Consider the following 21,931-nt stretch of genomic DNA (forward strand, 5'->3'; position numbering starts at 1 on the left):
CTGCCAGGGGTTCTATATACAACTCCCACTGAAGTCTTCGATCCTTTCCTATTTCTCAATTCAACCCATAAGGTCTCTGTTGGCTGCTTACCTCTCGTTATATCCTCCTTTATCGTTGAATTGATTTCATTTCTAATCACTAAGGCTACTCCTCCCCCTCTTCCATTTTCCCTATCTCTCCTGTAGACCTTATAACCTGGTATATTTAGTTCCCAATCTTACCATCCTGCAGCCATGTCTCAGTAATAGCTATCATGTCATACCCTCCAATTTGAATTTGAACCTGTAGTTCATTTAATTTATTCCTTAAAATCCATGCATTTGTATATAGAACTTTTAATTGGGCCACACACCCTAGCCTGACCTTCAGCTTTGATGCTGGGATAATCGCCTTACGCCTTCTAGTTTTCACTTTATCTGTAGTGTCTAAAGTACACTTTCTTTCCGCTGCTCTACGCTTTTCCCTTTCACTTGTTCTTGAACAACTGTTTGTACTATTTGTATTGTAAATTTCCCCTGGGTCTTCCCCTCTCTTGCTGCTCTCAACTTTACTCCCTTCTGACTCCCCGCTAAGGTTTCCATCCCCCTGCCACTCTAGTTTAAACCTTCCCCAACAGCACTAGGGTTTGATAAGGTAGACATGGAGAAGGTGTTTGCATTTGCGGGGGAGACCAGAACTAGAGGCCATAAATATAAGACAGTCACTAATAAATCCAATAGGGAATTCAGGAGAAACTTCTTCACCCAGAGAGTGGTAAGAATGTGGAACTCGCTACCACAAGGAGTAGTTGAGTCGACTAGCATAGATGCATTTAAAGGGAAGCTAGATATTGGAATATGGGATTAGAGTAGACAGGGCTGATGGCCGGCGCGGACACGATGGGCCGAAGGGCCTCTATCCGTGCTGTATAACTCTATGACTCTAAACACATGAGGGAAAAAGGAACAGAAGGATATGTTGATGGGGTTCGATGAAGGGTGAGAGGAGGCTCGTTTGGAGCATAAATGCCGGCACGGTCCTGTTGGGCCGAATGACCTATTCCTGTGCTGTAATTCCACGCAAGTAACTTTGCTCTCCTGTAGCTTATTTGCAATATTTACATAAGGTGCAAGTACTTGATTATTCTTTCTTCCTGCTTCAAATATTTACTCAAGTTATTTATGTGATTATGAAAGATTTTTATTCTCTCCTTTACTTTTTCTAGTGGACTGTTAAACTCTTGCTGATGCTTTTGTTGATTTAGCAATTCCAGGGCAGTTTTTTTTTCTACTGCTGAATTTCGAATGATCAGCACTCCATGGTCCAGGGCTGACAAACTCTGATTGCAGTGTCTGAGGTCAGCATCAAGGCAACCTTAAACAATCCTCTCCGGCCATGGAGGAAACAGCAGACCTCCTTAGTAACACAAAAATAATGAATCTCAAGCGTTAGCTGAGTGTTTTTATTAAATATTTTAAACAATATAAAATGCTCGCAAAAAGTTCTTTGATCTCTGCCACTCACAACTCAAAACTGTTATTTGTAAACTTTCTGCCTAGTTGTCATGTGGCATGGTTTGTTGTGGTGCATTTTGGGTCTTGTAGTTCCATGAGGGCACAGTTGGGAGTGAGAACTGCAACTCCCATGCATTTTCCTCTCACTCACACGCATACAGAAAATGTGTGGCATAGGAGAAATTTCCAACTCAAGTACCAGGCTCCAGAGAAAAGGAGCAGGCCAATGTGGTGAACTGTATTTAAGTATTTCTAACATTAAACAATCAATATTATCGACAATTCTATTTTTTTTCAGAACTGCAGAGGTTTTTTGTAATGTTTTCCTGTTATAAATGATATTTGTAGCTGTATATACTGACCTGAGTGAAGTTAAATTGCAGACAAAAAAAATTACAAAATTATTTGAACAGAAGAAATTTGCATTTATGTAACACTTTTAGCATAAAGAAATATCCCAAGGTGCTTCACAAGGTGTAACGAAAAGGATACCAGGGGAAGAGAGTGGAGGAATGACTGAAAGCTTAATGGCAGTACTAGATTTTTAGAAGGAATTCCAGGGGAGGGCGGGGGGGCGAGAGAGAGAGAGCGGGGGCGAGAGAGAGAGAGAGAGAGAGAGAGAGAGGAGGGAGGGCGGGAGAGAGAGGGAGAGGGAGAGGGAGAGGGAGAGAGAGAGAGAGAGAGAGAGAGAGAGGGGAGGGAGGGCGGGGGCGAGAGAGAGAGTGAGAGAGAGCGGGGGCGAGAGAGAGAGTGAGAGGGGGGAGGGAGGGCGGGGGCGAGAGAGAGACAGAGAGAGAGAGAGAGAGAGGGAGGGGGAGCGGGGGAGAGAGAGAGGGGGGGAGAGAGAGAGCGGGGGCGAGAGAGAGACAGAGAGGGGGGAGGGAGGGCGGGGGCGAGAGAGAGACAGAGAGGGGGGAGGGAGGGCGGGGGCGAGAGAGAGACAGAGAGGGGGGAGGGAGGGCGGGGGCGAGAGAGAGACAGAGAGGGGGGAGGGAGGGCGGGGGCGAGAGAGAGACAGAGAGGGGGGAGGGAGGGCGGGGGCGAGAGAGAGAGAGAGAGAGAGGGAGGGAGGGGGAGCGGGGGAGAGAGAGAGGGGGGGAGGGGGCGAGAGAGGGAGAGGCGAGAGAGGGCGAGAAAGAAAAGTGTTGATCAGTGAGGCTGGAGATAATGGCTGAGCAGAACTTAGTGTTGGACAGGATACAGGTGGCAGAATTTGCAACAAGTTTGAATTATGGATGGTGGAGGACATAAGATGAGCTAGAAGAGCAATGGGATAGTCAAATTTGGGGATGGCAAATGCGAGCATAAGGATTTCAGAAGTGGAAGGGCTATGGTATTGCAGAGGCAACTGTTGTTGCTGAGGTCAAAGTAAGCGATCTTGGTGAAGGATTAGATGTGAGATTTAAAGCTCAGCGCAGGGTCAGGCAGAACATCAGGATTGCAAAGTTAAGTTCAGCCTGAGAGAGTGGCTGGTGAGGGGGCCCCCGGTCATTGGCCAGATAATAGTTTTTGTTGGTGGTGGGGGGGGGGGGGGCGGGGGCGGGGGGAAGAGCGCGAAGGCAATAACTTTGTCCCAGTGTTAGACTGCAGGAAATTGAGATTCATCCAGGACTTGGATGTTAGTTTTGTGGTATGGTTTTATGAGGTATGAATGGTTGATTTGACAAAAAATACTGAAGGATTAATCGCTCTTTCCACACTGTATTTTTGCTACTTTTGATCGTCAATCAGATTTTGATATGTGGATATTTGAGACAATCATGATTTTTTGCCCGAGACGTGATGTTTTGGAGGCACGGAGGTCTGACACATTTGCAGTGTGATGCCACAGATGCATGATAGATGGAAAACTTTTAATTATGTAGATTATCTGAAATCTACCAGAGAGGTGTACTTTTCAAAAACAGGACGGCCTTTTTAGCTACAGTTTAACGTCAGTAATTTATTGATTCATTGGTGAAAAATGGAACTAAAACCAGTCAAGAACCATTGAAAGTCGGATCATTTACAACTAGAAATATCATTCTCCCAATCATAATTTCAATTGCAATGAAGATTAACTGGGAAGCAAGGAACAGACCACTGTATTGCTTTCACTGTTACTAGTGGCCTTGCATGCTTCGTTCACTCTCTGAATGAAGACAATACCTAATTAGATCACTTGAAAGCACTCAACAATGCATTAACTGCCACTATCATTTGGTCTGTATCCAAGCAATCTTTCATTGGAACTGTGAAAGGAAAACCAAAGCACTGTCAGACCAGCACAGACTGACATCCCATTAATTACTTTGAAGATCAGACTCATCAGGATTTGGAACAATGAGACCATATTTGGTGCTCCAGCCATTATACCCACCCATTTGGCTAAACACTGCCATTGGTTCTCTAATGGTGCTACAGTATTAGCTGAACACTGGGAATGTTTTGGTATGGGGAAGATCACCAACTGAAAGGACAGGAAGCCTACCTCTATACCAAGTCCAAATGTGAAAAGATTCGCTCACTGCATAATTCTTGAGAAGAATCAAAGAACTGTTGGAGGACAGTCAAATCAATTTTCAGCACTGGGTGAGGCAGAGTCACATGTCACACTTCTGTAGATAAGGTGGAATTGTCGAACACTATTTTTGCTGAAAAGCCATCTGAGCTATAATACCAGGTACAAAGAGTTAACTGGATTGTGATAAGACAGAAGTAAAACTACTGAAATAAAAACAGAAAATGCTGGAAAAACTCAGCAAGTCAGGCAGCATCTGTGGAGAAAGGAACAGAGTTAATGGGGGTTAAATTGGTTAATCCCCAAAACCAGGCACGGGTACCATGATCTGCGATTAACCCGCGCCTGGTGCTTCCTGCACAGGGAGGATGAGACATTAGTCCTGCCTGAGGACTTTCCCGACAGCAGCATTAAAAACTAGGCTTGACACGAGGATTCAAAGAAATGTGCACTTTCCACCAGCAGGGGGAGCCTCAATCTCTTAAAGCGAGGATGTCTCTTAAAATCTCTTAAAGTTACCCGGCACCCCTTATTTCCTAAAAATAACAGTCTGCTGTCTGCACGGAGTCTGAATGGAGATCAGACATTGCACACGTAAAACACAGATGCAGGTCCCATCCCTATGTTTACAAACTGATGAGTTATGTTAAAACATTGAATAAAGGTTGCACACCACTAAATCCAACATCCTCCAATCTGCATGCCAGGCCTCACCAATCTGCCGAAATGTGTTTGTACCATGCATGCGAGTGCGCGTGCATCAAGGTTCTCTGCTGATACACTAGAGACCTTGGTGCAAGAGGTAGACAGAAGGAGGGACATCCTACATTCGCCGGGGGCGGGGAAACAAGAGGCCCTCCAGACATATGCCCAAAACGCAGTGGGAGGCAGCGGGGAACGAAGTCAATGCCAGGTGCACAGCACCATGAACATGGATGCAGTGCAGGAAAAAGTTCAATGCTTTGACGAATGGTCAAGGTGAGTGAGGTCAACCATCAAGTGGCGTCTCCTACCAAGTGCACCACTAAATGCATCCACTGCTCCACGCACTGCACCACCCCCCCACCAATCATATACCAAAAAACGCTTTTCATCACTGGGTCAAAATCCTGGAACTCCCTTCCTAACAGCACTGTGGGAGAACCTTCACCACACGGACTGCAGCGGTTCAAGGCGGCGGCTCACCACCACCTTCTCGAGGGCAATTAGGGATGGGCAATAAATGCTGTCCTTGCCAGCGACGCCCACATCCCATGAACAAATAAAAAAAACTAATTCTGCCAATCAGATGCTTCCTCTCACCTTTACACATTACCACTGTTGCAAGCCGCCCACCCACAATTCACAGGTCACATTGGCAGCTATTCAACCATGACAGGCACATCACCCAGACACACATCCCGCTTGCTTGCAGAAAGTGGCGCATAACAGGAGGCAGCAGTGGCAGTGGCATTTAGCCCCTCGAGCCTGTTCTACCATTCTATGAGATCATGATGGACCTGTGACCTAACTCCATAGACCCGGCTTAGCCCCATATCCCTTAATACCCTTGGTTCACAGAAATCTGTCAATCTCATATTTAGAATTCACAATTGAGCTAGCATCAACTGCCGTCTGTAGAAGAGCGTTCCAAACATCTCCCACCCTTTGCATGTAGAAGCGTTTACTAACTTCACTCCTGCACAGCCTAACATATAGAGCCAGGACATGTCCCCTAGTCCTAGTATTCAAGTACAGGTGACCTCCAAAAACACAATGCATCAGCAGCCAGAAGCAATAATCCAGCAACTAACCTGTAAATCCTACATGGTCCTTTAAATAACACTAGTGGGAGGTCTTCCAGACACTCTAAGACAAGTTCAGATGGTTGAGGTTAAGACTGTGCGTTGAGTTGAGCGTTAGACACCATTTTGGAACTTATCACTTTAAATCAGCGTTGCACACCGATTGTCTCCATTTTCTCCTTACTTTACATGCAGCCAGCATTCGTTATTTGCGCATTTGCTAATACCTATACCAAGTTGGCATCCGGCGCACATCATGCTAGAAACGTGCGTGCGCAGCCAAGACGCTGTCTTGGCGCTTCAAAAGGCCGTGTATCGTCGAAACAATGGGCGCTACATGGCCCAATTTCTAGCCCAACGTTCGAAGATCTTTCATCAGAACTGGAAAATGTTAAAAGTTAACAGTTTTTAAGCAAGTACAGAGCCAGGGAAAAGTGGGGGGGGAGGGAAGGAAAGAACCAAAGGGAAGGTCTGTGATAGGGTAGAGGGCAAGAGTGATTAAATGACAAAAGAGTTGATGGGACAAGTTAAGAAACAAAAGATGGATCTAGAGGAGTTGTAAATGGCAACAGCAGAACCATTAGCAACAGCTGCAATCCTAAGTTATTGAAATCAATGTTGAGTCCAGAAGGTTGTAAAGTCAATAAAACTACTGACCTTGATGGCATTACTGCTTCCTTGCTTCGTTGGTTTAAACTGTCAATAGGTATTATCTTACTTACACTGGAACAACAAACAACATGCCTGTCTGCAAGAAATCTCAGTCATATGCCAAAAACTACAAAGCAGTATCCTTTCCATCAATCATAGTAAAGCTCATGGAAACCAGCTATTTGGTTGCCAGTTGGCTTAAGCACAAAATTGGTTAACCTGTGATGCTCTCAATCTCAAGATCCATAAATGTCTGTCAATGCCAATGGTTGGAATAGGATGACAATGCTGGAGGCAAAGATCTTGTCGCCTGCACATCTTCAGGCAGGAAGGCTCTAAATGGTTGCCTTTCCCCACAGAGCCTTGGCCGCGGCCGCACCCAGCCTCAGTATGTCCCTGAGCACGTAGTCCTGGACCTTGGAATGTGCCAGGCAAGATGAAGAATAATAAAAAAAAAGTTTTAAACACAGTCCAACAGGGTTAAAAATTGCAGTATTTTTAGTTCAACAGTTCACTTGTGATTAAAGCGATTTGGTCAGATGGATAGAATTTAGCAACATGAAGCTTACTTTAAGTCTATTATTTAAATCCTATAGATATCTCGATGGAAAAAAAGGGAAAATTTGCCTATCGAGAAACTATTAGTTTCCAAAGATTTTACTTGAAAAGGGTAATTAACCAATTACAGACTTTAGAATATTAAATATTAGCACTCAATAGCATTTGTCAAATTCTTTTGGGATTCATAATTCCATTTAATTGTAAATATTTTAGTTACTTTAGCATATGAAAATGTGATATTTGTTTTACATTCCATCAGCCTGAAAAGAGTATTATTGAGGTGCAAGACTACAGTAATTCCTGTAAACACATCATTGTGAGTAAATGTAATTTTTAAACCTTGGGTCACAAAACTCTGCAAAGATCAAATTGTTAAAATACAGCTTCCAGGTCTTCCAGAACTTGCATTTATATAGCATCTTTTATGACCTCAGGATGTCCCAAAGCACTTTACAGACAATGAAGTATTTTTTGTTTGAAGTGTAGTCACTGTTATAATGTAGGAAACGTGGCAGCCAAATTGTGCACAGCAAGTTCCCACAAACAGCAATCTGATAAACAGCAATTAATCTGTTTTAGTGATGTTCGTTGAGGGATAAATATTGGCCAGGACACTGGGCGGGGGGGAACTCCCCTGCTCTTCGAACAGTGCCATGGGATCTTTTACGTCTCATCTGAAAGACAGCGCCTTTAATATCCAATTTTCAGTGTTGTTGTACAATGTAAAATCTTTTATTAGAGGAATTCTCCAGATAAGATTCTATTTTTTTTCCAAAAGCACAAACCATTCAACAGAAGTATGTACAGCATCACTGAAATGCTGAAAATGAAGAAAGTCATAAAGGACCCCCCACTCCCTGAAAACTGTTGATAAAACACATGGGAATCACTGAAAATATCCTGAGCACAGAAAAATATGAATAGGCATGTAAACATAAGAAATAGGAGCAGGAGTAGGCCATACGGCCCCTCGAGCCTGCTCCGCTATTCAAACAGATCGTGGCTGATCTTCGACATCAAATCCACTTTCCTGACCGATCACCATATCCCTCGATTCCCCTCGAGTCCAAAAATCTATCGCTCTCAGCCTTGGATATACTCAACGACTGAGCATCCACAGCCCTCTGGGGTAGAGAATTCCAAAGATTCACAACCCTCTGAGTGAAGAAATTCCTCCTCAACTCAGTCCTAAATGGCCGACTCCTTATCCTGAGACTATATCCCCTAGTTCTAGCCAGGGGAAACAACCTCTCAGCATCTATCCTGTCAAGCCCCCTCAGGATCTCATTTGTTTCAATGAGATCACCTCTCATTCTTCTAAACTCCAGAGAGCATAGGCCTATTCTACTTTATCGCTCCTCATAGGACAACCCTCTCATCCCAGAATGAGGAGTGAACTATCAGAGCCTCTTTAAAAATACAGCTGCTACCAGAAAACATGCTTTATAGTTCATTTGGTGAATCGATTGGCGTTAGTTTTAAAATGAGAAGTTTACATTAGTCCTAAATGCTTTGGAGTTTTTAAATAGTGCAAATTGGGCTTGTTTATAGGGTTATGCTGTCAATCATACAGGGAAAAATGCTTCTCCAATGCTCATTTATTTAAACAAATTCAGTGTCTGAAGCTTGATTAAAACTGAATGTTCTTTATTTTATTGAGGTGACATGTCTGTGTTTATGGATGTATAAACACAGACAGGAACAGTTTCCAGGTCACATAATAACAAAAGGAAACAAGAATGAAGATAAGTTCCTTTACCAAGTTTGGTGAAAGCCAAATGAAAACATTAAGCTATTAAGGTGAGAAGTCAGTTTTCAAATATAGAATGTTTACAAAATCACAGTGCAGTGTTCTGCTATTCCTTGCAGGCCCATTTCTAAAAGGAATTTAAAGGATGATGAGAGCAAAATCTGATACACATTTTAAAATATTAATGGCAAAAACAGAACCTCTTACAGACAAGTGAATGTGACATATGAAGTTTAAAGTGTACCAATTTTTGTTGTTGCAGGAAACATATTTGATGAGGGTCATATATTTCTACAGTTGGTTTAAAATCTAACATTTCATTTACTGAAGTAACAAGGCAGCGCTCAAATAAACAGCAGCCTAACACGCATCCTCTTGCTCCTAGCAGAGGGAGAACGCTGAAAGCTGAAATCACTCTTTTACGAATTAGTGATGCTAAATCGGACACTCTGTAAGCTACTGATTAGAATATAGAGATTACAGGACATTGAGGTATGGATCATTTTTTGTAGCTGTAAAACCAGAAGCATGACATTTGAACATCAGGTATAATCACAACATTTTTAAATCAGTTACAAATATGAATTATGTTTAATCATACTGTATCTGCATTATTTTTTGATAGGGTAGGTATGGAGCAAGGTTCATTAAACAGAATTTGATTTTACTTTAAGAGAAAAACACCAACATATTTCTGGTCAGTTGTGGAAACAACATTTATGTAAAACAGTTTTAAAAAAAGCAGCGTACCTCAATTCCAATCTCAAAACCACCACCAAGACCAGCAATGCCTATTGCCGAGGGAGCAGACCATCCTGTATGAAACAAATTCAAATTCAAACATTTTAACCACGAAGACAAAAAATAAACACACTGTGTTGGGGGCTTAAATAAAACATTTTCTTTCTTATATTCATTTTTAATCCTGAAGCAGTTTGCCTGTCCCAGCTTCACAGCTGAAAAGGGTTTTGTAGTAGTCAAATCAATGCTAAAACTGTGCATGAGCAGCTCTTTCCTTTTGTGCTGAAACCTTGTACCAATGACAAGAAAAGGTCCGTATATGCCAACAGCAAAACCATTTTGTGATTCACTAGGTTCTGGAATGGTCCCAGCGGATTGGAAAACCGCAAACGTATCACCCCTATTCAAGATGGGAGTGAGACAGAAAGCAGGTAACTATAGACCAGTTAGCCTAACGTCTGTCATTGGGAAAATGCTAGAATCCATTATGAAGGAAGTAGTAGCAGAACATTTGGAGACTCATAATACAATCAATATTAGAGTTCTTTGAGGCAGTAATGGGCAGGGTGGATAAAGGGGAACCAATGGATGCAGTATATTTGGATTTCCAAAAGGCATTCGATAAGGTGCCACATAAAAGATTACTGCACAAGATAAGAGCTCATGGTGTTGGGGGTAATATACTGGCATGGATAGAGGATTGGCTAACTAACGGAAAACAAAGAGTCAGGATAAAAGGGTCATTTTCAAAATGGCAATCTGTAACTAGTGGGGGCCGCAGGGCTCAGTGCTGGGGCCTCAACTATTTACAATATATATCAATGACTCAGATGAAGGAACAGAGTGTCTTGTGGCCAAATTTGCTGATGATACAAAGATAGGTGGAAAAGCAAGTTGAGGATACAAAATGTCTGCAAAGGGATACTGACAGGTTAAGCGAATGGGCAAAAATTTGGCAGATGGATTATAATGTGGAAAAATGTGAAGTCACCCACTTTGGGAGGAAAAATAAAAAAGCAAAATATTATTTGAATGGAGAAATACTACAAAATGCTGCGGTACAGAGGGAGCTGGGTGTCCTCGTATATGAAACACAAAAAGTCAACATACAGGTGCAGCAGGTAATCTGGAAGGCAAACGGAATATTGGCCTTTATTTCTAGGGGGATGGAGTATAAAGCAGGGAAGTCACGCTACATCTGTACAGGGTGCTGGTGAGACCACACCTGGAGTACTGCGTACAGTTCTGGTGCCCTTATTTAAGGAAGGACATATTTGCATTGGAGGCAGTTCAGAGAAGGTTCAGTAGGTTGATTCCGGGTATGGAAGGGTTGTCTTATGAGAAAAGATTAAACAGGTTGGGTCTATACTCTGGAGTTTAGAAGAATGAGAGGAGATCTTATTGAAACATACAAGATTCTGAGGGGACTCGATAGGGTAGATGCTGAGAGGATGTTACCCCTCATGGGGGAATCTAAAACTAGTGGTGCATAGTCTCAGAATAAGGGGTCACCCGTTTAAGACAGAAATTAGGAGGAATTTCTTCTCCCAGAGGGTCGTGAATCTTTGGAATTCTTTACCCCAAAAAGCTGTGGAGGCTGAGTCATTGTATATATTCAAGGCTGAGTTAGACAAATTTTTGATCAGCAAGGGAGTCAAAGGATATAGGGAAAGGGCGGGAAAGTGGAGTTGAGGTAAAAATCAGATCAGCCATGATCTCATTAAATGGCGGAGCAGGCTCAAGGGGCCGAATGGCCTACACCTGCTCCTATCTCTTATGGTCTTGTGGTATATATATGAGCAGGAGTGCTTCAGATGCTCAATACTCTGGTGCATAGGCCTTTGGTCACCTATGCTTTTGGCTGCATACCACTTGAAATTTCTATTGGATGCCGAGGTAGCACTGCTATTTGAAGCATGGTGAAAATCTACGGTCATTATATTTTGCTCAATAAGGGGCCAGACTCGGGAAAGGAGGAGATATTTATTTTTTTAAAAAGGGTGCTTTGCACGTGCACAAATGTATTTGAATTCAGATGTGCAAAAAAATGAAGTGACTACACACACAAAAGTATTTAGTCCTGAAACTAGGTGATATCACTCAATATCGGACAGGCAACTGCTCTCCCGATAACTACCATATCTGCTCTGCGCATTGATTTCGGGAAGCAGCACTGCTGCTGTCATAGAAGGCAAACCTTAACATCAAAGAGGTAGAAGGCCCTCGGAATAGTGCTCCAGCACTCCCTTGTTAGAACTACCAGCCTATACCAACGTTAGAAGGTGATGTTAAAGGAATGCTCCATGCTACAGTGTTCTGTCTCTTTGCCACAGCTCCCAGCAAATCATACTGTCCATTTTGGTGGGGCAACAGGGGTTTGTTGGACCAGAAGACAAACAAAGAAATGTCATATTTCCATGCCTGACATTGGAAACACATTTTTTTGTTAAAAAGTGAGCTTCAGCAAAGGTTGACAAAAATATATATATATATTTTTTAAAAGATCAAGTATTGAACACTCTTACTTCCATCTGGCAGACGGCCCAACACAATTCCACTGCCTCCGCGAGCAGTTACTAAAAATCCAGCTTTAATCACGGACAGGATTGCAAGTCCTTGGGCTTTAGCTATCACATGAGCTTGAAAATGAACAGAAAATAAAATGTGAATTGATAAGAAATGTCATGTCGCTCCATAAAATAAGAAAACTGTGATCAATCTACATCTTATATAATTATAAAATTGATCTTGTAGGCACTCTCACCCCAAAGGAACTCTTAGGGGCAATAGCTGAACAAGTAACTGAGAAAAAGCTCTATCGGCCTGATAGTTCCCACTTCTTTAATGACAGATAAAATATTTACTGTGTGTAAATAAACTATTTCAGTTCTGCAAAGTTTGTGATGCAGAACAAAAATTGCAAACTTATTTTTTTCTGGATTTCTTGAAAATACTCATTATAGCCTGGATTTTCCACTCAAACCCCACCCATTTCAGACAATGGAGGTAAATCCAGCCTCACCTGTCACACTATTGTCTATAAGGACAAAGTGTTTAAAACTTCCTGAAGGGGACAAAGAAACACAAGTAAAACTTCCAAGAAGCCACAACTGTGAACTTCCTCCAGTCAATATGAAAAATCTAAAGTTGTACAAAAGGTTAAATGCAATTCTACTCAGAACCATCTTCACAAAGCCCTGCTGTTAAATACCTTTTCAACAACTGAAATTCCAAGGATGGATGGTTTACACAGACTGTCTACTCTTATACATTGTATGCCCTAATATAATTATTAATAAAATAACAGATTAATTACCAAAAAAGAAAAATATTATTAGACTTGTCAATTATTCCATGTGAATTCGTGACATGGTTATATATTATTCAATGGATGGCTCTCAGATTTTCACAACAATTTACAGTGTCAGGTAACTGTAAATACAGTATAAAACATCTTCAGTCCATACCCTTTGTTACCAGAACAGAAAAGGTTATGCAAGCATAAATCTATATATTTTCACATTCTCAGTAAATGTAAAAAATGTGTGCATACTAAAAGCACTCTTTTTTGACCTACACTTGCTTTAGAGCAACCAAACTCCATCACAATGTGATCAATTGCTAATTTAGTTCAATATTGTTTGTGAATAACTATGATTTTTGCTACATTTTTGCTTACCTAACAACAGTAGCCATACTTATAAACTAAGTCATTGGCTGTGTAACAGTTCGGGACATCCAGAGAACAACTTGCATTTATATAGCACTTTTAATGTGGCAAAACGTCCCAAGGCACTTCACAGGAGCATTATCAGACAAAATTTGATACCGAGCCACATAAGGAGATATTAAGACAGGTGACCAAAAGCTTGGTCAAAGAGGTAGGTTTTAAGGAGTGTCTTAAAGGAGCAGAGAGAGGTAGAGAGGTGGAGGGGTTTAGGGAGGGAATTCCAGAGCATGGGGCCGAAGCAGCTGAAGGCACGGCCGCCAATGGTGGTGTGATCAGAATCGAGGATGCGCAAGAGGCTAGAACTGGGGGAGTGCTTAGTGTTGTAGGGCTGGAGAAGGTTATAGAGATAGTTAGGGAAGAGGCAATGGAGGGATTTGAAAACAAGGATGAGAATTTTAAAATCAAAGCATTGCCAGACCGGGAGCCAATGTAGTTCAACAAGCACAAGGGTGATGGATGAACGGGACTTGGTGTGAGTTAGGATATGGGCAGCAGAGCTTTGGATGAGCTCAAGTTTATGGAGAGTGCAAGGTGGGAGGTCAGCTGGGAGAGCTTTAAAATAGTCCAGTCTGGAGGTAACAAAGGCACGGATGAGGGTTTCAGCAGCAGATGAGCTGAGGCAGGGGCAGAGACGGACAATGTTACGGAGGTGGAAGTAGGCGGTCTTGGTGATGGAGGGGATATGGGGGCGGAAGCTCATCTCGGGGTCAAATAGGACGCCAAGGTTGCGAACGGTCTGGCTCAGTCTCAGACAGTGGCCAGAGAGAGGGATAAGGAAAAATAAATCTAGAGTTCAATAAAAAGTGCTTAGGTGAAACCTCTGGATCGAATGCTGACTGCTAGGTCTGGATTTTTGTGAGCCTGCTGAAAACATGCGAGGCAGGAATTATGTCACCCAGAGTGACTTCACTGGCAATCAACAGCATTTTACTAAAGGGGAATGCTATTCTTATATATAGGGTGGGTTTAAAGTGAGATCCCAACTCCTGACTGATGCACTGCCAGAAGGGGTGGGAAATGCAGTTTAGCTATACTAGTTAAAAGGCTGTTGCTTAAAGGTCTGAAGGTGTACAAGAGGGAGAAAGATAATGAGATGGAGAGAGATAACAAATGGCAAAAGGAGCAGCAACAATGGGGATATTTGCTGTGACCAAAGCCCCAAAATTCTAAGAAGCTTCTGTGGAGATTATGTTAGGAGAGATAGAGGCGGGAGAGTGTGTGCGGACAACACAGTGTGATCTGCTGAGAGTTTGGTAAGTGTGGGAGATCGGTGAAGTGGGGGAAGGAGGTGTTGCTTTGCCTTGCTTTTGCTAACTTTTTCTACAGAGTGGCAGTGGACCTGAGCGTAGAAGTCTGAGATTGGGGAACAAAAGCAGCAGCAGACCTGCAACAAGAGACAACTACCGTGCGACGTCACAGGTGAGGAAGGAGAGTCCGAGAGGTGAGCACAGTATAAAAGGAGAGACCGAGAGCGGGAGGAGAGTCTGAGAGTCTAAGGCAAGTCATGGCAGCACAGCTCGCACCTGTGATATGCTCCTCCTGCACTATGTGGGAAGTCATGGACACTACCAGTGTCCCTGGCGACCATGTGTGCAGGAAGTGTGTCCAGCTGCAGCTACTGACTAACCGTATTTCGGAGCTGGAGCTGCGGGTGGATTCACTATGGAGCATCCATGATGCTGAGACTATCGTGGATAGCACGTTCAGTGAGGTGGTCACACCGCAGGTAAAGATTACGCAGGCAGAAAGGAAATGGGTGACCGCCAGGCAGAGTAAAAGGACTAGGCAGGTAGAGCAGGAGTCCCCTGGGGCCATCTCCCTCTCAAACAGATATTCTGCTTTGGATACTGTTGGGGGAGATGGCTTATCAGGGGAAAGCAGCAAGAGCCGTTCAGGGCACCACGGGTGGCTCTGCTGCACAGGAGGGGAGGAAGAAGAGTGGCAGGGCTATAGTGATAGGGGATTCAATTGTAAGGGGAACAGATAGGCGTTTCTGCGGCCGCAAACGTGACTCCAGGATGGTATGTTGCCTCCCTGGTGCTAGGGTCAAGGATGTCACGGAGCGGCTGCAGGGCATTCTGGAGGGGGAGGGTGAACAGCCAATAGTCGTGGTCCATATTGGTACCAACGACATAGGTAAAAAAAGGGATGAGGTCCTGCAAGGTGAATATAAGGAGTTAGGAGATAAATTAAAAAGCAGGACTTCAAAGGTAGTGATCTCAGGATTACTACCAGTGCCATGTGAAAGTGAGTATAGGAACAGGAGAATAGACAGGATGAATGCGTGGCTGCAGGGATGGTGTAGGAGGGAGGGATTTAGATTCCTGGGACATTGGGACCGGTTCTGGGGAAGGTGGGACCTGTACAAACACGATGGGTTACACCCGAGCAGGACCGGGACCAATGTCCTCGCGGGGGTGTTTGCTAGTGCTGTTGGGGAAGGTTTAAACTAGAGTGGCAGGGGGATGGGAACCTGAGCGGGGAGTCAGAAGGGAATAAAGTTGAGAGCAGCAAGAGAGGGGAGGACCCAGGGGAAATCTACAATACAAATAGTACAAACAGTTGTTCAAGAACAAGTGAAAGGGAAAAGCGTAGAGCAGTGGAAAGAAAGTGTACTTTAGGCACGACAGATAAAATAAAAACTAGAAGGCGTAAGGCGATTAACCCAGCATCAAAGCTGTGGCAGGGGCTTGGGAACCTGAGCAGGGAGACAGAGGAAAGCGTGTCAGGAATGGACAGAAGGTATGGAGTAAAAGGTAAAGTGTTAAAAAAGGAAAAAGCAGGAACTAAGTGTCACAAAACATATTTGAAAGTTCTTTATCTGAATGCACGTAGCATTCGTAACAAAATGGACGAGTTAACGGCACAAATAACTACGTATGGGTATGATCTTGTGGCCATTACAGAAACATGGCTGCAGGGTGACAACGACTGGGAATTAAATATGCCATGGTATTTAACAATCAGGAAGGACAGGCAGGAAGGAAGGGGAGGTGGGGTGGCTATGTTAATGAAGGAGGAATCACTGTAATACAGAGAAATGATATTGGGACAAAGGATCAGGACAATGAAACAGTTTGGGGAGAGATAAGGAATAATAAGGGGAAAAAAACACTCGTGGGCGTAGTATATAGGCCTCCGAATAGTTGCAACTCTGCTGGAAGTATTAATCAGGAAATAGTCGGGGCATGTAATAAGGGAACAGCTATAATTATGGGGGATTTTAACTATCATATTAACTGGACAAATCAAATTGGGCAGGGCAGCCTTGAGGAAGAGTTTATTGAGTGTATTAGGGATGGATTTCTTGAGCAGTATGTAACTGATCCTACAAGGGGGCAAGCAACCTTGGACCTGGTCCTGTGTAATGAGCCAGGATTAATTAATAATGTCCTAGTTAAGGATCCCCTTGGAATGAGTGACCATAACATGGTTACATTCCATATCCAATTAGAGGGTGAGAAGGTTGGTTCTCAAACAAGCGTGCTGAGCTTGAATAAAGGAGACTATGATGGTATGAGAGCGGAATTGATTAAAGTGGACTGGGAAAATAGATTAAAGGATAAGACGGTACATGAGCAGTGGTGTTCATTTAAGGAGTTATTTTACAACTTTCAAAAAACATATATTCCACTGAGGAAAAAAGGGTGTAAAAGAAATGACAGCCATCCGTGGCTAAGTAAAAAAATTAAGGATAGTATCCGACGAAAAACAAGGACATATAAGGTAGCCAAACTTAGTGGGAGGATAGAAGATTGGGAAGTCTTCAAAAGACAGCAAAAAGTAACGAAAGGATTGATTAAGAAAGGGAAGTTGGATTATGAAAATAAATTAGCAAAAAATATAAAAACAGATAGCAAGAGTTTCTACAGTTATATAAAAAGAAAAAGGGTGGCTATGGCAAACGTAGGTCCCTTAGAGGATGAGACCGGGAAATTAATGGTGGGAAACATGGAGATGGCAAAAATGCTGAACAAATATTTTGTTTCAGTCTTTACGGTAGAGGACACTAAGAATATCCCAACACTGGACAAACAGGGGGCTCGAGGGGGGGGGGGGGGGAGGAGCTAAATACGATTAAAATCACTAAGGAATTGGTACTCAGTAAATTAATGGGACTCAAGGCGGATAAATCCCCTGGACCTGATGGCTTACATCCTAGGGTCTGAGGGAAGTGGCAGTAGGGATTGTGGATGCTTTGGTAATAATTTTCCAAAATTCTCTGGACTCGGCAAAGGTCCCGGCAGATTGGAAAACTGCTAATGTGACACCCTTATTTAAAAAGGGTAGTAGGCAGAAGGCTGGAAATTATAGACCAGTTAGCCTAACATCTGTGGTGGGTAAAATTTTGGAGTCCATTATTAAGGAGACAGTAGCGGAACATTTAGATAAGCATAATTTAATAGGACAAAGTCAGCATGGTTTTATGAAGGGGAAGTCATGTCTGACAAATTTGCTGAGTTCTTTGAGGACATAACGTACAGGGTGGATAAAGGGGATCCAGTGGACGTAGTGTATTTAGACTTCCAGAAGGCATTCGACAAGGTGCCACATAAAAGATTATTGCTCAAGATAAAGAATCACTGGATTGGGGGTAATATTCTGGCATGGGTGGAGGATTGGTTATCTAACAGGAAGCAGAGAGTTGGGATAAATGGTTCATTCTCGGACTGGCAACCAGTAGCCAGTGGTGTTCCGCAGGGGTCGGTGCTGGGTCCCCAACTCTTTACAATCTATATTAACGATTTGGAGGAGGGGACCGAGTGTAACATATCAAAGTTTGCAGATGATACAAAGATGGGAGGGAAAGTAGAGAGTGAGGAGGACATAAAAAACCTACAAGGGGATATAGACAGGCTGGGTGAGTGGGCGGAGATTTGGCAGATGCAATACAATATTGGAAAATGTAAGGTTATGCACTTTGGCAGGAAAAATCAGAGAGCAAGTTATTATCTTAAAGGCGAGAAACTGGAAAATACTGCAGTACAAAGGGATCTGGGGGTCCTCGTGCATGAAAATCAAAAAGTTAGTATGCAGGTGCAGCAGGTGATCAAGAAGGCCAACGGAATGTTGGCTTTTATTGCTCGGGGGATAGAATATAAAAACAGGGAGGTATTGCTGCAGTTATATAAGGTATTGGTGAGACCGCACCTGGAATACTGCATACAGTTTTGGTCTCCATACTTAAGAAAAGACATACTTGCTCTCGAGGCAGTACAAAGAAGGTTCACTCGGTTAATCCCGGGGATGAGAGGGCGGACGTATGAGGAGAGGTTGAGTAGATTGGGACTCTACTCATTGGAGTTCAGAAGAATGTGAGGCGATCTTATTGAAACATATAAGATTGTGAAGGGGCTTGATCGGGTGGATGCGGTAAGGATGTTCCCAAGGATGGGTGAAACTAGAACTAGGGGGCATAATCTTAGAATAAGGGGCTGCTCTTTCAAAACTGAGATGAGGAGAAACTTCTTCACTCAGAGGGTAGTAGGTCTGTGGAATTTGCTGCCCCAGGAAGCTGTGGAAGCTACATCATTAAATAAATTTAAAACAGAAATAGACAGTTTCCTAGAAGTAAAGGGAATTAGGGGTTACGGGGAGCGGGCAGGAATTGGACATGAAGCGGAGTTCGGATCGGTCAAGGCTCTGTGGGTGGCGGAGCGGGCCCAGGGGCTGAGTGGCCGGGTCCTGCTCCTACTTCTTGTGTTCTTTAGATTTGAGGGAAGGATCAGATCAGCCATGATCTTATTGAATGGCGGAGCAGGCTCCAGGGGCCGATTGGCCGACTCCTGCTCCTATTTCTTCTGTTCTTATGAGAGACAGGATCTTTGGCACCCAGGACAGGAAGCCCCAGAAAAGAGTGGTGCAGGCAGTATGGAGAGAAGTGGCTCAGGCAGTCAATGCCCTTTCGATCACCCCACAAACAGCAATACTGTGCAAGAAATGTTTAAATAACTTTATGACATTGTCCAAAGCACGTGAAGGCATGCAGATCTCAAAATAATGTTGGAAGCATGACTCGCCTCTGCAGCATCCAGTATAAATGAAGAGATGAATGAGAGATCAGTGAGCAGGAGGAACCTGGAAGGGGTGAGGAGAAATCAGCTTTCTCTTCCCCCAATGGGAGGGCAGGGTGGAAGAGGAAGAGAAGAAGTGACTGCCCTCAGCTGAGGAGCCCAGGGACCCAGATCTCAAGAGCACAGTCTTCAAAAGAACTATAGCGGGGATTTTAACCCCAAGAACGGGTTGGGGGCGGGCGGGAAGTTAAAATAGAAATTTGCAGCGCGACCACAACTGCGCTCCAACGTACCCACTTCCAGGTTTAACGGTGGCGGGTCGGAGGGCCGGCAACCAACCCGCTCTCAGCAGGCGTGTCGGTCAGTAAAATCTTTTAACGAGGCTGTGGGTCTCCATTTTACCAAAATTTTTATTTTTGACCCATTGAGGCAGGGTTTCCCAGGCTGCGGGAAACCTGGCAGATAAAAGGAGGCTAGAAGAGACGGATCAATGAGGTAAGTGCATTTAAATCATTGCTTGTGGCCCAGGAGGAGCAGGAATGCTTCCCCCCAACCCCCCCAAGCTAACCTCTTTACAGATCCCGCGATCTTCCACTCCTCCCCCTCCACCCCCCCTCCCCGCCGCGAACTCTGACTGCTCACCTCCCACCCACCGCCCCCACCCCACGATGTCCGACTTCCTCCACCGTGATCTCCAACTGCTCACACACGATCGGCGACCCCTCTGCCCCCATCCAAACCCAATCCCTCCGTGACAACCCCCCCCCCACCCATCCAAACACTGAAGACACCAATCCCTCCCTGACCCCCCCCCCCCCCCCCAAATCCATACACCGAAGACCCCGATCTCTCCCCGGCTGCCTTCTCACCCAATAGGCAGCCAACCTGTCAATCTGGCTGGCTCTCCGGTGCGAAACCTGTTGAAAAAATTTAAAAGACGTCCTACCGTCAAAATCATCACTATGTGCGGGAAGCCCTTACTTGTGGGTTTTACACACACCCTAAAATCCACCCCCCCACCCCACGTTCTCTTCCCGACTCCGAGTTAATACCCAGGCCTATGATTCAGGACCATTGATCTTACGTGCAGACATTGGAGACAGTCTCCTCTCGTGTGTTGGACAAGTTGGGGGAATCATAGAATCATAGAAAGTTACGGCACAGAAGGAGGCCATTCGGCCCATCGTGCCGAAAATGAGCTTTTCAGCTTAATCCCACTTTCCAGCACTTGGTCCGTAGCCCTGTAGATTATGACACTTCAAGTGCACATCCAAGTACTTTTTAAAAATGAGTTGAGGGTTTCGGCCTCCACCACCCTTTCAAGCAGCAGTTCTAGGCACCCACCACTCTTCTGGGTGAAAACATTTCTCCTCAGCTCTCCTCTAATCCTTCTACCAATTACTTTAAATCTATGCCCCCGGTCACTGATCCCTCTGCTGAGGGAAATCGGTCCTGTCATAATTTTATATACCACAATTAACTCTCCCCTCTGCCTCCTTTGTTCCAAAGAAAACAACCTCAGCCTATCCAATCTTTTCTCATAGCTAAAATTCTCCAGCCTGGCAACATCCTCGTAAATCTCCTCCGTACCCTCTCTCGTGCAATCATATCTTTCCTGTAATGTGGTGACCAGAACTGTACACAGTACCCAAGCTGTGGCCTAACTAATGTTTTATACAGTTCTAGCATAACCTCCTTGCTTTTATATTCTATTCCTCAGCTAATAAAAGGCAAGCATCCCGTATGCCTTTTTGACCACTTTATCTACCTGTCCTGCTATCTTCAGGGATCTGTGGACATGCACTCCAAGGTCCCTTTGTTCCTCTACACCTCTCAGTATCCTCCCATTTATTGTGTATTCCCTTGCCTTGTTTGCCCTCCCCAAATGCATTACCTCACTTCTCTGGATTGAATTCCATTTGCCACTTTTTTGCCCACCTGAGCAGTCCATTGATATCTTCCTGCAGTCTACAGCTTTCCTCCTCACTATCAACCAAACGACCAATTTTTGTTATCATCTGCAAACTTCTTGATCAAGCCCCCCACAAGTCCAAATCATTAAAATATACCATATAAAGCTCAAAATATTCAATCAAGTTAGTCAGACACGACTTTCCCTTAACAAATCCATGCTGACTGTCCTTGATTAACCCATGCCTTTCCAAATAACGATTTATGCTGTCCCTCAGAATCGATTCCAATAACTTGCCAACACAGAGGTTAGACTGACTGGCCTATAATTACGCGGTCTATCTCTTTCCTCCATTTTAAACAACGGTACAACATTAGCAGTTCTCAAATCCTCCGGCAGCATGCCCGTAGTCAGGGAAGAATGGAAAATGATGGTCAGAGCCTCCGCTATTTTCTCCCTTGCTTCTCTTAGCAGCCTGGGATACATTTCATCCTGGTCTGGCGATTTATCTACTTTCAATCCACAACCTGCATTGGTAACACGGTGCAAGGGGTATGTCAGCGCATGCAGAACACGGTGGATCGTGTGGCAGTCCAAGAGATTTCTGTGGCAACAAGGAGGAGGTTCTAAGCGTAACTGTTGCTTCTGGAACGGCAGGCACAACTGCTTTCATAGATTCTTTGCACAACACTCTTGAAAGCACCATAGTTCAGGGCTTTTACGACTTAATTGGAACTTTTCTCTTTGGTCTCATGGAGACTATTAGCCCAACTCACTCCATGCCCAGCAACAGT

At 44.0% G+C, this 21,931-nt stretch overlaps 1 protein-coding gene across 3 annotated transcripts in view; it reads right to left on the bottom strand.

The window, feature by feature from the left end:
* Positions 1–21,931, bottom strand: part of sh3yl1 (SH3 and SYLF domain containing 1) — a 197,930-nt gene that overhangs the window by 131,865 nt on the left and 44,134 nt on the right. For all 3 annotated transcript variants that reach the window (XM_067984193.1, XM_067984195.1, XM_067984196.1), the window contains exons 3-4: positions 12,007–12,120; positions 9,491–9,555 (exon numbers count right to left, since the gene is read on the bottom strand). In XM_067984193.1, coding sequence (XP_067840294.1) covers positions 9,491–9,555; positions 12,007–12,120 — 179 coding nt within the window. The remainder of the gene's footprint in view (positions 1–9,490; positions 9,556–12,006; positions 12,121–21,931) is intronic.

The sequence above is a fragment of the Heptranchias perlo genome, chromosome 5 (genome assembly GCF_035084215.1).
Source record: "Heptranchias perlo isolate sHepPer1 chromosome 5, sHepPer1.hap1, whole genome shotgun sequence".
NCBI lineage: Eukaryota > Metazoa > Chordata > Chondrichthyes > Hexanchiformes > Hexanchidae > Heptranchias > Heptranchias perlo.